At 45.6% G+C, this 17,208-nt stretch overlaps 1 protein-coding gene across 2 annotated transcripts in view; it reads right to left on the bottom strand.

Moving 5' to 3' along the window:
- Ankrd29 (ankyrin repeat domain 29) overlaps window positions 1-17,208 on the bottom strand; it is a 51,912-nt gene that overhangs the window by 24,870 nt on the left and 9,834 nt on the right. For both annotated transcript variants that reach the window (XM_075969277.1, XM_075969278.1), the window contains exons 2-5: window positions 14,182-14,292; window positions 9,462-9,560; window positions 3,965-4,063; window positions 1,297-1,395 (exon numbers count right to left, since the gene is read on the bottom strand). In XM_075969277.1, the coding sequence (XP_075825392.1) occupies window positions 1,297-1,395; window positions 3,965-4,063; window positions 9,462-9,560; window positions 14,182-14,292 (408 nt within the window). The remainder of the gene's footprint in view (window positions 1-1,296; window positions 1,396-3,964; window positions 4,064-9,461; window positions 9,561-14,181; window positions 14,293-17,208) is intronic.

Below are 17,208 nucleotides of genomic sequence, written 5' to 3'. Positions count from 1 at the left end.
AGGTTCTCCAGCCTGCACAGCAAAGCACTGAGCCATCTCTCCATCTCTGACTGTGGCGTTCAGACTCAAACACGCGCCAGAACTTCCTCAGGCTGCAGCTGTGCCCATAGAGCCTGGCTCTGCTGGTCTGAGGGGAGACCTGGGAACTGTGGTTTGGACCACACAACAGGTGTGTCTAATGGGCAGCCAGATGGAGAAGCACTTGTTAGAGAGTTAGCAAGGATCTCAGGCCCCAAACCTTATAAACTCTGAAGTGCCAGAGGGTAAGGCTAGTTGCTGTGAGCTTCAAAGAGGCCTGTGATTTGTCAGTTAACGAGGGAAGCTCTGGAAAGGCCATCCAAATGGAAACCTGCACACCCACACATTACCTGGCTATGCAAACCTGGCGCCTTTGGCTCACAGTGTACTTGAGGAATGGCCTAAAACACAGTTCCCGTATAATTGGAAGCAGGACTCTCCCCTGCCCCCACCCCAGACTCTGTCAAGTCAGCTCATCTTTCCATATTTTATTTTTCCTACAAAACCAGGATAATAACCTTTGTCAGGGAGCCTATGGAATTACAGTGACAATTAAAAAGGCCCCTGGGCTGTGTACTAATTGCCAATTAGCTGGAAAGAGACTCCCAGTGGCAGCAAATGCCCTTCACGGTCCTACCTTGTGCACGCATCTCCAAGGCTCACTTCTCGTTTCTCTTCGCGAAGCCTTTCTGCACATCTGCTGGACCACATGGCTCGTCACGGCTCGAGTAAACACGTGTCTGAGGGGGACAGCTGACTGCACTAGCGATGTGTGCCAGGCGTCCAAGAGATTTAGGAGGGTCATGGTTTCCATGACAGGCAAAGCTCATCTCGTCAGGCCATTTCCCTTGATGTCTCAGATGGAAATCCTACTGTGCAGGGCTGGCGAGATGGCTCAGTGGTTAAGAGCACTGGCTGCTCCTGCTGAGGATCTGAGTTCAATTCCCAGCACCCATATCTGGTGGCTCACAACTGCCTGTAAACCCAGCTCCAGCAGACCTGACACCTCTGGCCTCTGTGGGCACTGGCATTCATATCTCTCTCTCTCTCTCTCTCTCTCTCTCTCTCTCTCTCTCTCTCTCTCTCTCTCTCTCTCTCTCTCTCTCACACACACACACACACACACACACACACACACACACACACGCACCTGCACACATAATTATAAATCTTCAAAAAGAGAGAAAACCCCACTGTGCTCTAACCGGGCACTTGAAGTTGGCATTCCTGACATTGGGATTAGATTGATGTTAGATGTGGTCAGTGGGTGACACTCACATAAAGTTGGTCATGGATGTTGGCTCCGTGTTTCAGCAAGGTCTCCACCACTGGCATGTGCCCATACTGACTGGCAGCCAACAGGGCAGTGCCGCCATCCTATGGAAGGAAAGCACACTGTATTGCATTTTACCAAGCATACTCTTCACATAGAGTTGGAAGAGAATATTCCCGGAGATAATGAACACATCTTCCTTCTGTTATCTCTTTTACCTTATCTTTATTTTTAAAGACTTATTTTATTTTTATTTGTTTGTATGTGTATGCCTGTGTGTCTGAGTGTATGGCATGTGTATGTGGGGTGCCTGGAGTGTCCACAGTGGTCAGAAGAGATGTTGGGTCCCCTGGAACTGGAGTTGCAGAAGACTGTGAGCTACCCAGCATGGGTGCTGGACTCTGAACTCTGGTCCTCTGGAAGAGCACCAGGTGCTCTGTAATATGTAGTCGTCTCTTCTGTCGCTCGCCTTTTCTTTCTTTCTTTCTTTCTTTCTTTCTTTCTTTCTTTCTTTCTTTCTTTCTTTCTTCCTTCCTTCCTTCCTTTCCTTCCTCCCCTCCTTTCCTCCCTTCCTCCCTTCCTCCCTTCCTCCCTTCCTCCCTTCCTCCCTTCCTCCCTTCCTCCCTTCCTCCCTTCCTCCCTCCCTCCCTCCCTCCCTCCCTCCCTCCCTCCCTCCCTCCCTCCCTGTCTTTTGTTTGTTTTCATTTTTGTTTGTTTTTCACAACAGGTTTCTCTGTGTGACAGTCCTGTCTGTCTTGGAACTTGCGTGGTAGATCAGACTAGCCTCGAACTCACAGAGATCCGCCTGCCTCTGCCTCCTGAGTGCTGGGATTAAAGGTGTGCACCACTACCACCTGGCTCACATTTTCTTTACAATCATGAAAGATTTCATCTTGAGGACGTGCACAAATGTGCACTTGTGTAACCTGCCAGGGACACAATGCAGTTACCTCACCAAGTTATTATCAATATGAAATATCCTGTACCAAATGAGGAGGTGCAGCCCACGTCCAGGTGCTGCCAAGCCATCTCAGAGTCACCAGAAAAGCCTTCCATAGCTTTTGCCCAGAGGCCCAAAGGGCCCAAAGGGCAAGCGTTGGCTTCTCTTTGTGGTGCTATTTGGTTTTAAGCCAGTGAGTTTAAGATGTTTAACTGCCTACAGTCATAGTTTTCATGGGACAAGATGGGCCGCAGATGATGACACCATGGTCCACGTGCTTCTCACTGTCGTACTTAGTATTTCCCATGAACATGTGCCAGTTTGTCCGGGTCTCTCTAAAGCACGGGTGCTGAGACTAAGCAGAGTGCTGTAATCACGTGTGATCAGAGTGGGGCATCCCTTTGTTCCGTCAACTCCGCTTTTATCTCTGCGGCTGGAATTAGACCAAGCACTTATGCCAACCACATCACACCATTGACTCAGTCGTCTGTGGTCAGGGAGCCATTAATGGCTTTCCTCGGGTGCCTCTGGTAAGTCAGCAGCTTTCCACCTCGGAGTGATGTTTGTCTCTGTGAGCTGTGTTGTGGAAACTTAGGCTAATTAGGAGTAATTCAATACATGTGACTTAAGTAAAATAGTAATTATAAATATGATAGTGAAGTTTCTAAATTTGGGCACAGGGTTTTTTTTTAATTTTATCTAAAGCAAATTCTACCCTCAGAAGGTCTGATTTATAAGGTCTTGGGTAACCTTTTAACTAGTCATGTGGGGGATGGCTGTGGTAGTCAGGCGCAGGTGGCCTTACCTGTAAAATGTCTGCTATAGAGGTCTTGTGTTCATAGTTCAAGGGCCATCCTGGTGCATGGAAGTAGCTAGAGAAGGCCTGGAGGGGCGGGGGACTGTCTGTTAAGGATCAGGGCTGAACCAGCCTTAAAGGGTGGGAGATGGAGGGGAGAGGGGCAGAAAGCTGGGGCTGGTGACAAGAGAGGGAACATACATTGCTTGATAGCAGCAATGACTATTGCGCCTTTGAAGCTCAACTTTCTGCTTCTCTCTGCCTGATGAGGTAGGAGAACAGTAAAATACAGTGGCTCTGACAGAGGACCAAACTCACTTGTAACATGTGTGTGTGAGCTGGCATATGAGCTTATGTGCATGTATGTGCACAGGCGTGCCCATGTGGGTGCATGTGGAGGCCAGAGGTTGACATCATGATATCTTCCTCAATTGCAGTTATGTTTTTGAGACAGTGTCTGTTACTGAACTTGGAGCATATCATCTCTACACTGCTTGCCTTTGGGGTTCTCATGTCTCTCTTGCCCCTCACCCTCAGGGCTGAAAGTGTAGATGCATGCCACAGTGCCTGGCTCACTAGGACCAGGTCATACTTCCAATAACTCCTATTGGAACTAATATAAAAATAGAATAAACACAGAAATAGGGCTGTTAGAGAGACACATGGCTATAATTTAGTGTCCCTGAACAGAAAATCAATGATGCAAGAAAGAGCTAAAGTAATTCCCCATGAAATTTTCCAAGAGTAAAACTTAGAAGGAATTCCAGAGACTGGCCAACCCTGAACCACTTGTAACCCCACGAAACCCACTTCCTTCGGCTTCAGAATCTTCCAGCAAGAGAAGCACATATTTGTACCACAGATTAGGAGAAAATGAATGCGTGGCTACAGAAGGTCTTAAAATGGTGTAAAAAAATCAAGATCTCCACTTTCTTACTTTGGTCCTACATTCAGTGGATGCTCCAAATCCGAAGAGAAATCTCACGACGTCGTTGTGGCCTTGCTGGGCAGCAAAGAACAGGGCAGTTGTACCTGACTGGGAGAGAGGGGACGGCTTTAAAGAGACATTAACAAAATTAATTTGCAAATAAAACAGAGAGTAGTATCTTTGCACAGACACTTCCTATTTGTTGTGATTTTCTTCCTTTTTAAAAATTTTATCTTTTTAAATATGTTTTGTCTGCACATGTGTTAGTGCACTGTGTGTGTGTGTGTGTGTGTAATGCCCACAAACGCCAGCATAGTGCATAAGAGCCTCTGAAACTGGAGTTACAGTTGTTAGCTACCATGTGGGTGCTGGGAATTGAACCTGGGTCCTCTGGAAGGGCAGTCAGTGCTCTAGTTATCACTGAGTCACATCTCTAGCCTCTGTTGCTAGTTCTTGATGAGAGAAATCAAATGAGAGGAAGACTTTATTCTTGTACGAGAGGATGGTCCTCCCCAGAGGATCAGACTGTGTCCCGATTCCAGGACATACCATTGCTCTATATCATGAAGGATGAAATTGAGGATCTGGAGAGGAGGCACTCCGCTGTGGAGGAATCCTTTTGGGTGAAGATCGGTCACTGTGGTTGGTTTAATAAAGAAGCTGACTGGCCAATAGCTAAACAGGATAATGCTGGGAAGGAGAAGGGTGGAGTCAGGAGTCACCAGATGCAAAGGGAGCAGGATGAACGTGCCGTGCTAATAAAGGCACTGCCATGTGGCAGAGCATAAATGAGGAATATGGGTTAACTTAAAATGTAAGAGCTATTTAGCAAAAGCCAGAGCTATTGGCCGAGCATTTGTAATTAATATGAGTCTCAGTGTGTTTATTGGAGAGTGGCTGCGGGACAGAAACTTCCCTTACAGCACTCATTCTGCATCACCTGGACAGTGATGAGTGTCCTTTTTAGTGCAAAACAGAACCAAACTCCTTGCTAAACTCTGTGAACTGTGCCACAGTAGCACGGGCCTATATTCCCAGCCATCAGCAGGCTGAGGCAACAAGATCGAAAGTTTGAGGACAGCCTGGGCCTCATAGTGTACCCTATCTCAAAAACTCAAACTAAGCTCAAACAAAAGAAAGCAACAAGCCCAGAAAGAGTGAGAAGAAAATCTTGTTTGCAAGAGCTAAAACATGGGAGCAGTGGAAACGTCCATCTGAGGGCAAACGGGAGTGACATGGCATTGCCGACAAGGATGGGGATGATGACGGAGACCACAACATGGATGAAGGTAAAGATTTGTTACATGGAGGAAGCCTGTTCCACAAGGACAAACACTGTTATATTCTGCTATGGTGTCTGAAGAACACAAACTCATGCAGACAGAAAGTAAGGAGATGGTTGCTAGCAGCTACGGGAGGGAGGAGGAGGGGTTATTGTCTAGTGGGCACAGCCACTTGGAAAGAGTTTCAGAGAAGATGCAGCCGTGGTTACACAGCACTGAGAATGTATCCACAGTACCATAGCTGCATATTTTAAGATGGTCAGTTTTGTGTATATTTACTATGGTAAGGATAATAAATAAGATTGATGAAGAGGGATATGTGTCAGGAGAAAGACCACACATTTGATGACTGGGGTACTGCAGCCACAGCCAGGGGACAGGGTAACACCAGCTCTAGAGGCAGCAGAGACCTCTAGCAAGCGTGCCCAGCCTTGACACTGTAGCCCAACACTGTCATCTCCTAAGACCCTGCTTGGGGACTGTGTAAATGAGCTGCAAATAATTCACCAAAGTCTCCTAACATTTCTAGGAAGTTCATGGTTTTGTGGTGAGCCCCACTCATAATTATTCAGGGTGCTTATGGCCTAGAGGCCATGGCTTGGTTGTGCCTAAAGAGGGAATGAGGCCCAACCTACACTCCGAATTTAGATCTCTGGCCTCCAGATCTATTAGATAATTAATTTCTGTTGTCTTAAACCATCCAGGTCACGGTGATCTGTTGTAATGGCTACAGGCAACAGATATTCTTGGTACAGTCTTTGGGGAAAACAGAATGAATTAAAATATGGAAGAATTCTGGTGGCAGAATTGTGGTTCCAGAATTTAGTAATTCAGAGTAACAAACAATCAATGCAAAGAAGAAAAGAAAGAAAAGGGCGGCAGGGGGAAGGAATCTAAACAATTTACTTACAAATCCTCTAGCTGGAGGTCAGAGCAGAAATGGACAAAACATTTTTCAAAACTGGACATATTCACCACTAGCAGTCTAACTTCACATCTTCAGCCGACTCAGACATGGTATTTTAGCATGTTTCCTTCGAAGCCTAGTCAAAGACTGGTACCCAAATCATAGTGTCACACGAACAAATTCTTGATAGCACAGCCGTGGCCAATGCATATCATTTCTATGAAGTTGCTCATCATGGGGATATCTGGGAAGAGGGGTCACAGTGGGAATGAGAGGGAATAAGGGGGCAACGGCAGTGAATGCAATCGCACTGCACACAGAGAAGGAATCGCAAAGAAATAAAATAAAATAAAATAAAAAAGAAGAAGAAAAGAGAAGATGCCCATCACCTTTACAGTGGGTTTTTGGTGAAACCGACGCACTTCCCCAGGCTCCGAGAAAAGCCCTCTTCCCACAGCTCACCTGGATGGGAGGTACTGATTCCAAGCAGGCCTGAGGGCTAAGGGAGCACCCCAGGTCCTGTGGACTGCACTGGTCACTCTGCTATCCACTTTGAAGGGGGCAGGACACTGGGTCACAGCATCTAACAGCTTTGCAGGTAATACCCTACCTCCAGTTATGCCCCAAGAGGAAAGACGACCTGACCTTTCCCAGAGCCCTTCTGCTTGCCCTGAGGTTTCCCACAGACCTGAACCTGCAGCATCCTTGCATTGCTCTCTGACAGTGAAGAGTGCTAAGTTCCAGCATAGTTATAAAGAAGTTTTGATGAAAAACTTGGGCAGAATCAAAAAATTTGCTTCTGAAATAAAGTTTAGAGAGTACCCATGATTCTTTCTGGTGTTTTTTTAATAAGAGAAAATATTTATTTTTCAATAATTTTTTGATACATTAACTAAAATGATGATCATATCAGCTTGAGGTAATTTTTTTGTATAAAGTCTTCAGTATACAAGCTTTCCTTCTGAAGCCCAGGACTCCAGACCGACTTCCGGATCCATGCTGGATCGCTACAGTGTCTGCCCTCAGGACCATTGATCTCCAGTTGGTCTAGCAAGCACTGTAGTTCTAGGAAAGCAAGGTTATGGAAAGTCTAAGGAAACATTCTGATGCTGCAAATGGCTTAACAGTGGGGCATGGTTTAAGCCTGCTGCAAAAGTATATTCCAAAGTTCCCTGATGGAGTCTTCCTCTAGGTTAGTACTTATATTGCTCGAGGCTGGCATGGGCTCAGGAGCTTAGCACAACTGCTGGAAATGCCCACAGCATCCTCATCTGGGACACAATTTATCTCTGGACTGAATGCGCTCCAGTCCAGTCCTCAAGAGCTATTGTCCTCGGGGCACGAAGGTTTCCATCTGCTAGTTTAGTTGAGTCATTGTGACCAAATGAATGAATAAACATAAAACCACAAAGCCACACACCAGCTAGAAGCCCATGGTTTCTCTTTGCTCTGCCCTTCTCAGTTGTTCTCAAGAGGTTTTTGGACACAGTGTATCTGCCCTTTGGGACTGAATTTTTGAATAAGCAGCTCTGGACTGCATTGTTTTTATTAGAGAAAATCCGTTTGTGTTTTAAACAAGGACTATAAATCAGAAAGAGAAAAAGATGTGGGTAATTTTAAAATACATCTCTAAATGAGCTTAAACATCTTTATCCCAGAGAAAAATTTTATTTCAGCAGCCGATGTGAAGAGCGGTGTGAAACAAGGACCTAGTGCTGTGAAGATTGCCCAGGAGAACCTGTGTGAGAAGACGGGCCAAACTGACGGCAGTGTCTACACTGCTTCTCTCTGTAGACTAGTCTCGCAAGGGCTGTGGGTCAACGGCTGTTCGTCCAGTCCACAGACTAGGCCTCTAAGATTTAGCGGTAGGTGACGGCCTGCCGGAGGTAAGGCAGATTGTGGAATCAGGCCAAAGGAAGAAAGTCAAGGGTCCACTATGTCTAGGAACTGTCCCTGGATGTCCATTTCATGCCTGGGTCTGTGTGAACGTAGAGGCCAAATTTACACATCTCCCTAAGGCTTTGTCTAACCAGGTCCTGCATCAGCTTGGAAATATATGAGGCCTCCTCAGACCCGACCTCCAAAGCATGTTAAAATGCTGCCTCCATCTTGCTGTTGCTCTAGGTTGGGCCACAGGGAGCCTCTGGTGAGACCACGCCCCCAACCTTGATCAACGCGCCCACATTGTACTTCACCGTCCCCCCATATGACCCTTTTGGAGCGCTTACTTAATACCAGTGCCAGGTGGAAAAGAGATCTGTAAGTCTTGTTTTGTGAGGACCACGTTTCATGATAAATAGGCTGCAGACAAAAAAATACAGTAATATCTGGGAAATTCCTATAAATTCCACAGTATCTCATCCCAAGAGAGGAAGAAGTACTGATTCAGGTCTGAGACAAAAATGTTTGACTGTCCTGGGCTTCAGGAGGAAAGCTTGTATACTGAAGACTTAATTCACCTTTCAGAATGGAATCTAGATCCTATCAGCTAGGGATTATTGTACCCAACTACATGACAGATTTTATACATAAAAATTACCTCAGCTGCTACAATCATCATTTTAGTTAATGTATCAAAAATTGCTGAAAAAGAAATATTTTCTCTTAATAAAAACAAACACCAGAAAGAATCCTGGGTACTCTCTAAACTTTATTTCAGACGCAAGTTTTTTGATTCTGCCCAAGTTTTTTCATCAAAACCTTTTTATAACTATGCTGGTAGGGACCACACATGGTTTGGATATGTCGTCCAAAGACTCAGAGCTAGGAGCTGAGTGTCCATGTGGTGGTATGGAGGAAGTGGATGTAGGCAACAGGGTGAGGTCATTGTGGGTAGAACTACAGTGAGTGTCAGTAGAGTAAGGATTGGTGTGATCTCCTAGAGGGGCTAGTTCTCACAAACATGGGTTGTTAAAAACCAAGCGTACTTTGTGCTCGGTGTCTTTGGCTTGTGGTCATTTCTTTCTCCTCTTTGTAACTGTGTCACGTTGTGAGGCAGCCAAGGAAGACCTCACAGCTGCCAAACAGACGCAACTCCTAATCTGAGATTTTCAGTCCTGAAAACTGTGAACTAGATAGCCCTCTATTTTTATAATAAAATACCCAGCACCAGTTATTCTATTATGACGGCACGGACGAATGAATACTCCTGAAGCTGCTTCATTCCCAGAGTTTATTTTAGGCAGAATAAACTCTGCATGGGCTTCGGTGTGGAGCAAAGCAATGGCAACTTTTATCCTCTTAAGCAGTTTATTGCCTTAAAGACCACAGACCTCTTATCCTGGGCATTTTTATTCACATGTACAACCTGACTTACCTCTCTCTGGAGGTTGATGTCCGCGCCCTGCAGAACCAGCTCCCTCACGCAGTCTATGTGGCCAGCGTAGGAGGCGACCATGAGGAGTGTGGTGCCATGCTGCATGGAGGGAAAGAGATGAACGTTATGCTCTTACGGTAGAGAGGAGCCTGGAGGAGACTACAGAGATGTTAGCTTCCCCAGACAGGGCACATGAGATGAACGGCTCAAGTAATGTGATGCCGACTGCACGGGAAAAGAAAACTGATAAATTCCCACTGTTACAAATTCCCTTACATCCATCTCTCTCAGAAACTGTACAAGTGAAACATCTAGATGCCATTTTAAGCATACAATGATACAATATTCTCATTTTATGACCCTCACGGAATGACTCCTAATTCAAAACACTGCTATTAATTCAAAAGTGAGTTGAATGTTACCAGCTGCTTTTCTGGATTTGGAAGGGTTTTATTGTTCTTGTAAGTTGATCATTTCCACGCCCAACATTTCCCCTTTCCTTTCATACCTCCATGTCCTCTCCTGTCTCCTCTCTGTAAAGGTGAATTCAATCAGTGCCATCTGCTACAATGTTGACTGATGGTTTGTTCTTGTGCAGGTGTGTGCAGGCATGTGCAGGCATGTGCAGGTGAAAAAAGATGCAGTGAGTTCATGAGATCTGTGACCATGTATGTCATTGTCCAGAGGACAGTATTTGAACTAATTAGTCGTTTAAATTGTCTAAATTGTCCTCTCTCTCTCTCTCCCTCTTGGACTACATAACAAGTCTGCGTCTAAAAAATTTTTCTGTTTTATTTATTTTTTTTGAAGAAGTGGGAGTTTATTTAGAAAAAGTTTTAACCCATATTTAGTCATTAAATTAAGGGAAAAAGAGAGAATCTCAAGAAAAAGATGTCCATGTTATCAACTATGGACATGGGCTTCTTAAGAGTCAACCACATTTTATTTTAATTAAAAACGTCTTTTGATTTCTTCTTTGACTCGTTCAGCAATGTATTGTTTATTTTCCATGAGTTCCTGTAGTTATGAGAGAGTCTTTAGCTGCTGACTTTAACTTTTATTGCATTGTGTGGTCAGAGTATTCATGGGGTTAGTTCATTTTTTCTGAGTTGTTAAGAGTGTTTTTGTATCTCAGAATGTGGTCTGTTTCGAGAAACTTCCATGAGCTGCTGAGTAGAATGTATATTCTTTGGGGCCTGAGCAGAATGTTCTGTAGATAGCTGTTAGACCCATTTCATGGATGATGTCTTTTAATTCTGGCTTCTCCATTTATTTACTGTTGAACTCCTTCCCCTGGAGTCATCCTGACTGGAGTGACAATCTTTCTATCCCTAACTTCTTCCTGAATGTGGACAACTTTCATTTAGATGAGAAATAGGCAAATTCTTGGTGCTGTGGAATGAATGTGTTCTCCAAAATTCATGATGAAATCTAATTCCCATTGCTGTGGCTTTAAGAGGCAGGCCTTTTAGGAAGTGATTAAGACAGGAGGGACTTGCCCCCAAGTGGATTAGTGCTCACCTGGGGGGAGGGGCTCCTGCCTTGTTCTATAGACAGGACTCTTAGCAGACACCAAATCTGCTGGCACCTGGGTCTTGATTTCCCAGCCAACATGACTGTAAACAATAATTTCTGTTGTTTATAAACTACCCAGGCTCAGGTAATTTATTACAGCACCTCAAGCGGACTCTTGGTTTAAAGACAAGTTGTTTAAACACACTTTAAATACATCCTTCTACATGAGATGTAAGGATATATCTATATATATATATATATATCTCACAAATCACACTGCTTTCAAAATGAAGAAGCAGAAGAAAGTATCAAGCGCAGGGGTTAAGAAGGCATACTGCCAGTGCAGAAGGGCCATGCTTCCAGAGGCTGGAGAGGTGCAGGGGTTAAGAATGCATTCATGTGACGACATAAATGCACACGGATATACATGCATGCACTTTATAGAAAATTTTTAAAAGGGGAAATAGCCTTAAAAAAAGTTAATCTATAAAAGAGAAAGGAAAAAAATACTTAGGCTAATCCATTTGAAAGAAAAGATGAATAAAATAAATAGAAATACCTTTATAGATTGATTACATTTCAGTTCTATACTATGATCAATTAATTCACTAGAGAGAGCATAAGAAGTACCCTAGTAAACACACAGTAACTTCCCTTTCATTTAAAATCCTTAGCTTGACAGATGTTTGATTCCCAGAATATTAAGAGCATTTCATTTTATTGATTGAAGTTAAAAATATATTTTAAAACAAACTGGTTTTGAACAAAGCATATATAAATGTATATAAAAGTAGTAAGACTCAAAACAAAAAACAGTGAAATACATACATTGATATATCTAAAAAAATTGCAAGAATCTTGTAATTCACATCAATATTATTAAATAGATGAACAAAGCAAAAAAAATTAGCAAAGATGGGTTTAGGACCCCCAGGCATGGCAGTATAAAATGGGATTAGGTTAGGACCCCAGGCATGGCAGTATAAACCTGTTTCAATGAAGTAAGAGATGGGGCCAAGAGATGGAGCCAGCCAGCGAGTCCAACAAGTATCAGGGTAGCTTTGGCTGTGCACTGAGACTCTGTTTCAGAAAATTAAAACAAAAACCCAGGAAACCCAGGTGAACAGTGTCAGCAAATCAAAGCTTTGGACATGCAGTATGTGGTCTAGAGACTCAATATTTGTTCTCTACATCTTTGAAAAAGTCTGAAAATGCTGCTTGGATTGAGAACAATTCCCCAGAAAGCCCCCTCGGGGCACTCTGCATCCTAAAGTTCCCTGCCGGTTTCTTGGGTGGTGTAAGTGGGAAGTGGCAGCCTAGAGATCAGTCACCACAATCAGTGACAGTCCTAGAATCCAGATTCCACGGTGCCACGCGCAAGAGGCAGACGTCCAGCGAGGACATTCCAAGGGAAGCGAAGTCCTGCACTGTGTCTACACATCTCCTTGTCCCTCCATACCTCTGACCGCCCTCAGGAACAGCGAGATGCCTGAGACCACCGTCATTTAGATGTGTGAAGCAGACACCTCCTAAGATTTCTGGAAAGCTCCTGGTAAGTAACTACTAAATTTATTTTTAAATGTTATTTCTTCTATTATTACTGCATCTGTCTGATGTGCACGTGTTGGGGGAGGGGTGCACACTCCAGCACACCTGGGGAGGTCAGATGACAGCTCAGTGGAGTCCTTTCTCTCCTTCCGCCTGTCTATGAGCTCCTGACGCCAACCCAGTCCACCAGGCTGGTGGCCAGCACGCCCACCTGCTGAGCCATCCCTCCAGAGGAGCAATGGATAAGCATACTTATTTATTAGTCTATTCGTGGGAGCAAAAATCTTGTCAAAACAGCTGCTGGACAGATAGATACATGCATAAGCCCTGTGGGAAGGGTGGTAGCGCAGGTAACTCAGGGTACTAGGAAAGGGTCTGTGAGGTCCAGCAGAGTGACCTTCAAAAGCCGGAACTCGGAGGATGTCACAGTGTGTGAAGAGGGATGACTTAAGGAAAAAAAGGGGGAGTAGGCACCAAAACGGTCAGAGACAAAGGTCACAGGTGGCATCTGATTCCTACCCCTTCGTGATGGTCAGTATGGGGCAGGAACTTGTCCATTGAGACCCAAGGAAGACCAGGATGGCAGTTCCCAGGTCCCCAGGGTCCCCTTTAAGCCTGGGTTCTGACAAAGAGCAAATGGCATATTGAGACTGGGGCAATCAGAGGGGAGATTTAACAGGAGACTATACATAAAGAAGGGGTCTGGCTGTGTAGTTCTGGGACTGAGTGACAGCAGGCGCTGTGACTGGCCAGGCTTGGAGGTACAAAGGTAACGTGATGGCTCCTCCACCAGTGTGAGCACCAGTGCCAGGCTGAACGGGCGCCCTCTGGCCCCCCCAACTCTCCTCCCCTTCTGCTTCTAGAAGATGCTTTCATGCTGGGGCATTTCTTATGACTCAGATTCCAGGCCCAGAACCATCCAGAAAACGGTACAGAATGGATCAGGATGTTCCTAGTGACCCAGTGAACACACTAGGGATAATCTTGCCATTTCTTCCTGGGGCTGCTGGGGGTTTTCACTTGGCAAATTTGTGCATCCAAGTTGAAAATCGCAGAGCCCGGCTCAAGGAAGACATAAGGCTCCTTTGGAAACATTTTGTTTTAAACCACAAAACCATCTCCTTATCTGAGGTACTCCTTGTGCCCGAGGATGTGGAGAAGTCTTGCTAACAGAAAATTGATGGCTTCTGGCTGGAAGGGGACCCGCCAGTGGCAGGAGCTCTCATTTTTCCAAAGGGAAAGGACGGGAGCCATGGAGGCTTCAGTTTCTCGGGCTTTGCATCCATGTATGAAAATCACAGCAATCACGGCAGCCCACGCGTGCTCTAGATTACCCTCCCTCCCTCTCCACCCCCTCCCTCCCTCCCTCCCTCCCTCCCGCCTGCCTGCCCTCCTTTCTAATAGTTGTTTACTAAACAGCCCTTTATTCTTGGAACTTGCCAGTCTCCTTCCCACCTATGCTGGAGACCTTCTTTTCTGTGTGGGCAACCACTGCTTTCTGACTTGCTCAGCATGTTTCTGGGCACACCACTGCACCTTGGGATTCTTGGGAAAGAATAAAGCAAGCAAAGACAAGAGCAAGTATGAGCATGTGAAGGAAGCACATGCATGCGTGCACAGGCGTGCTCTGGCATGCAGATACCACGTCCTTCCGTACACTGTCTCTGCAGTCCACATCCACACGACCACTGTTTAACAGCAGCTTCAGCAGGGCCAGGTTTCCCCTCCTCGCTGCCCAGAATGCAGCGTTGGCAAGCGGGGTTTCCTTCTGCAAGAGTGGAAACAAACAGGGTCTTAAGGCCCGCGTTCATGGCTGCTTCTGTGCACACAGACAACACAAAGGGAGAGTTTCCCAATGAGGTGTGACCACTGCGAGAACACCCTCCAGCACGTAGAATTCCAGTGTTTCATTTACAGCCTCTGGCCCCAGGCTGTCCCCAGAGCAGGGCTCCCAGGGACCACAGCCAGTGCCTCACCTCCCATCAAAGCCTTGACTTCCTGCCTCTGTTGGGTCTTTGTTCACAGTTTCCTTTTAACTTGAAATGGATTTTCCCCATCTTAGAAGGACAAGGTTCTGCCCAGACGCCATTTCCTCTCTGAAGCATGCTGTGTAACCCCTTCCTTGCAAGTGAAGCAGAATTTCTCTCTCTCCTGACCCTTGAAAGGAGTTCAGTGGTACCTTTTCTGTTTCTCCAACATTGTTGACCCGATTCCAGCTATTGGGATAGGCAACTCACTTCCCCTTCACCCAAAAGTTTTTCTTCACCTGGAACTTGCCATAAGTTTTGGGTGAGAACTAGGGACTTTGGGCAAAGAATGCTGTTTTGTGTTCCCCCTCACTCCATTGCTGGGGCATTTTGAAGTGGCTAAATTAAAGTTGGGCCATACATGTGGAAGAAGAGGGACTGGAAATAAAGCCTCTAAAAGGTAGGGTAGAAACAAGCCGGTTTAACTTCCTGTGTTAAGACAAACTGGGGTGGATTTGTAGAGAAGAATCCTTGAGAAGAAGAATTGCTGGGGATGGGAGAGTTCTGAGGTCCAGACTGCCACACAAAAATGCCTTGGTCCTGGGAATCATTGTTACCTTTTGCTTTAGATATAGATCAAAATATTTGCTCTGAAGTTTATGGGCGGGGGAGGAAGAGAGGGAGGGAGGTAGAGAGAGGCAGAGAGAGGGAGGGAGGGAGAGAGACAGAGACAGAGAAATAGAGGGGAGGAAAGAAAAAGGCTGCGGAAGGTAGACTTATTGCCTAAAAATTGGGTTCTATTTTTCTTTTCTGAACTGAAACACTCCTTCTTGGAAGGAAACTCAGAAGTCTCAAGAAGTAAAAACAAAATTTGAAGGGCTCAGGAAGCCCCTAAAACCTACAAGATTCACATGGCTTCCTCCCCGAGGGAATAAGCGATAACAATTGCTGACCAGAGAAAGCTCTCTAGCCAGCGGAGCCCATGCCACTTGTGCCAGGAGCGCCAAGCGGGAGGCAGCTTTCTGGGGTCGTCACCCATGCTGGGGTAGGCTTGTCAGTCACTCATGGTCTTGTCAGTAACCCCAACAGCTCACTGACTCACCACGCCAGACTTGGAAGAACGGAAGAACTGTTTCTTTGGTTTGTCCTCTGTGTTCAGTGTGGGGTAAACACATGCAACACCAACATTTATGGTGATAAATGCTCATTTCTCCAGATGCTTTCCTTTATGAAAGTTAGAGGGAAACTTAAATTCCTAATATTAGTACTATCACAGGATGCTGCTACTCTCAAGACATTTTACGGTATTCACATTATCATCTCTCTGACTGAGAGGCCTATTTTCAAATGTCTTTTAAATCCAGTCGCATGCCCAATAACATTTTAGTCCACGACAAGCTGTATATACCATGGTGGTCTCCTAGGATTATTCTGACCGGCGACACCAGGTATCTTAGTTTGTACACACATGTTCTGTTCCCCTCATGGGCCCTCTAAGACCATTTCTCGGACATCTATTATAGAGTGGAGGATGGCAATCACGTGGCAGCCTCTCTTGGCTGTGGATGCAGCTATAGCTCCCACAGTCAACTCTGGGAGTCAGAAATGAGCAACATGTGAGTGTTAAAGTGAGTACTGTTTTGAGTAGTGTGACGAAACCTTGCACTCTCTTTCCTGCCCGGGATGGACTTCCTCCCATGCACAATGGATTCACACTGTGTGTGCCATGCACCCTCCGGTCACTTAGCCACCTCGGGGACGATACCCACTGTGCTTGTGTCGAGGTAACTCTTACGTTACTTGGCCACAGCCCCAAAGACCAAAGTGGTGACATGGGGATTATATTACAGTATCTCGTTATAATTGTTCTACCTTATTAATTTTGCCATTAATCTTTACTGTGTCTAGTTTAAGAACTGTCATAAGCATGTATGTATACAAAAACAGAACATGAAAGGTTTGTAAATTCCTGTGGTAACTTCTTGAGGGGAACGGGTCTTGAATAAAGGCATGAGGACCAAATTGTACTAAATACAGTGCTTCCCTGAGTTAAAGTGACAGTGGCATTAACCTCAGCTACTCAGGAGAGCCAGGGACAGTGGGTGTGCAGTGTTCGGGATGATGAGAACGCTCGCTGGTGCAAGCGGTTCGTTTCCGAAGCCCTTTAGCAGAGCTCAGTAGTGTTGCTGTGCAAACTCGAGGGAGGCAGGCTGCAGAGTGAGAAACAGGCCCCAAACATGGTTGAATAGGTTCCTGGCATGACATATCCAGGGCAACCATTTATTTCCCTGAAGGTATAAACTTGACTCTCTTGAGTTTTCAAGCAAACCTGTGTCCAAGGTGCTCACACTAGAGCCTCCCACATCTGCCCAGGGCTTGTCTAACTTGCTAGTTACTAGTGCCCCAGTGAAGCCATGGCAAGGGGGATTGGCGTGAATAATAGATCATGAGATATTGCCTTCTAATAGAGATAGCATGAGGCCAGGATGAAGTCTAGGAGAATGAGCTGAGGGGCTGCTTCAGTGTTAGCATGGAGTAGCTCTGCAGGCTTTTCCTCAAATGAGAATAGAGTGGGGTGGGATGGGGTGTGATAGTGTGAAAGAAAATACCCCAAAGGGAGTGGCACTGTTAGGAGATGTGGCCTTGTTGGAGGAAGTGTGTCACAGTAGAGGCAGGCTTTGAGATCTCCTATGCTCAAGCTACACCCGGTGAGACAG

Source organism: Microtus pennsylvanicus, chromosome 4 (assembly GCF_037038515.1).
Source record: "Microtus pennsylvanicus isolate mMicPen1 chromosome 4, mMicPen1.hap1, whole genome shotgun sequence".
Classification (NCBI taxonomy): Eukaryota; Metazoa; Chordata; class Mammalia; order Rodentia; family Cricetidae; genus Microtus; species Microtus pennsylvanicus.
The sequence above is the reverse complement of the archived record's forward strand: the minus strand, read 5'-3'. Positions and strand labels throughout refer to the sequence as shown.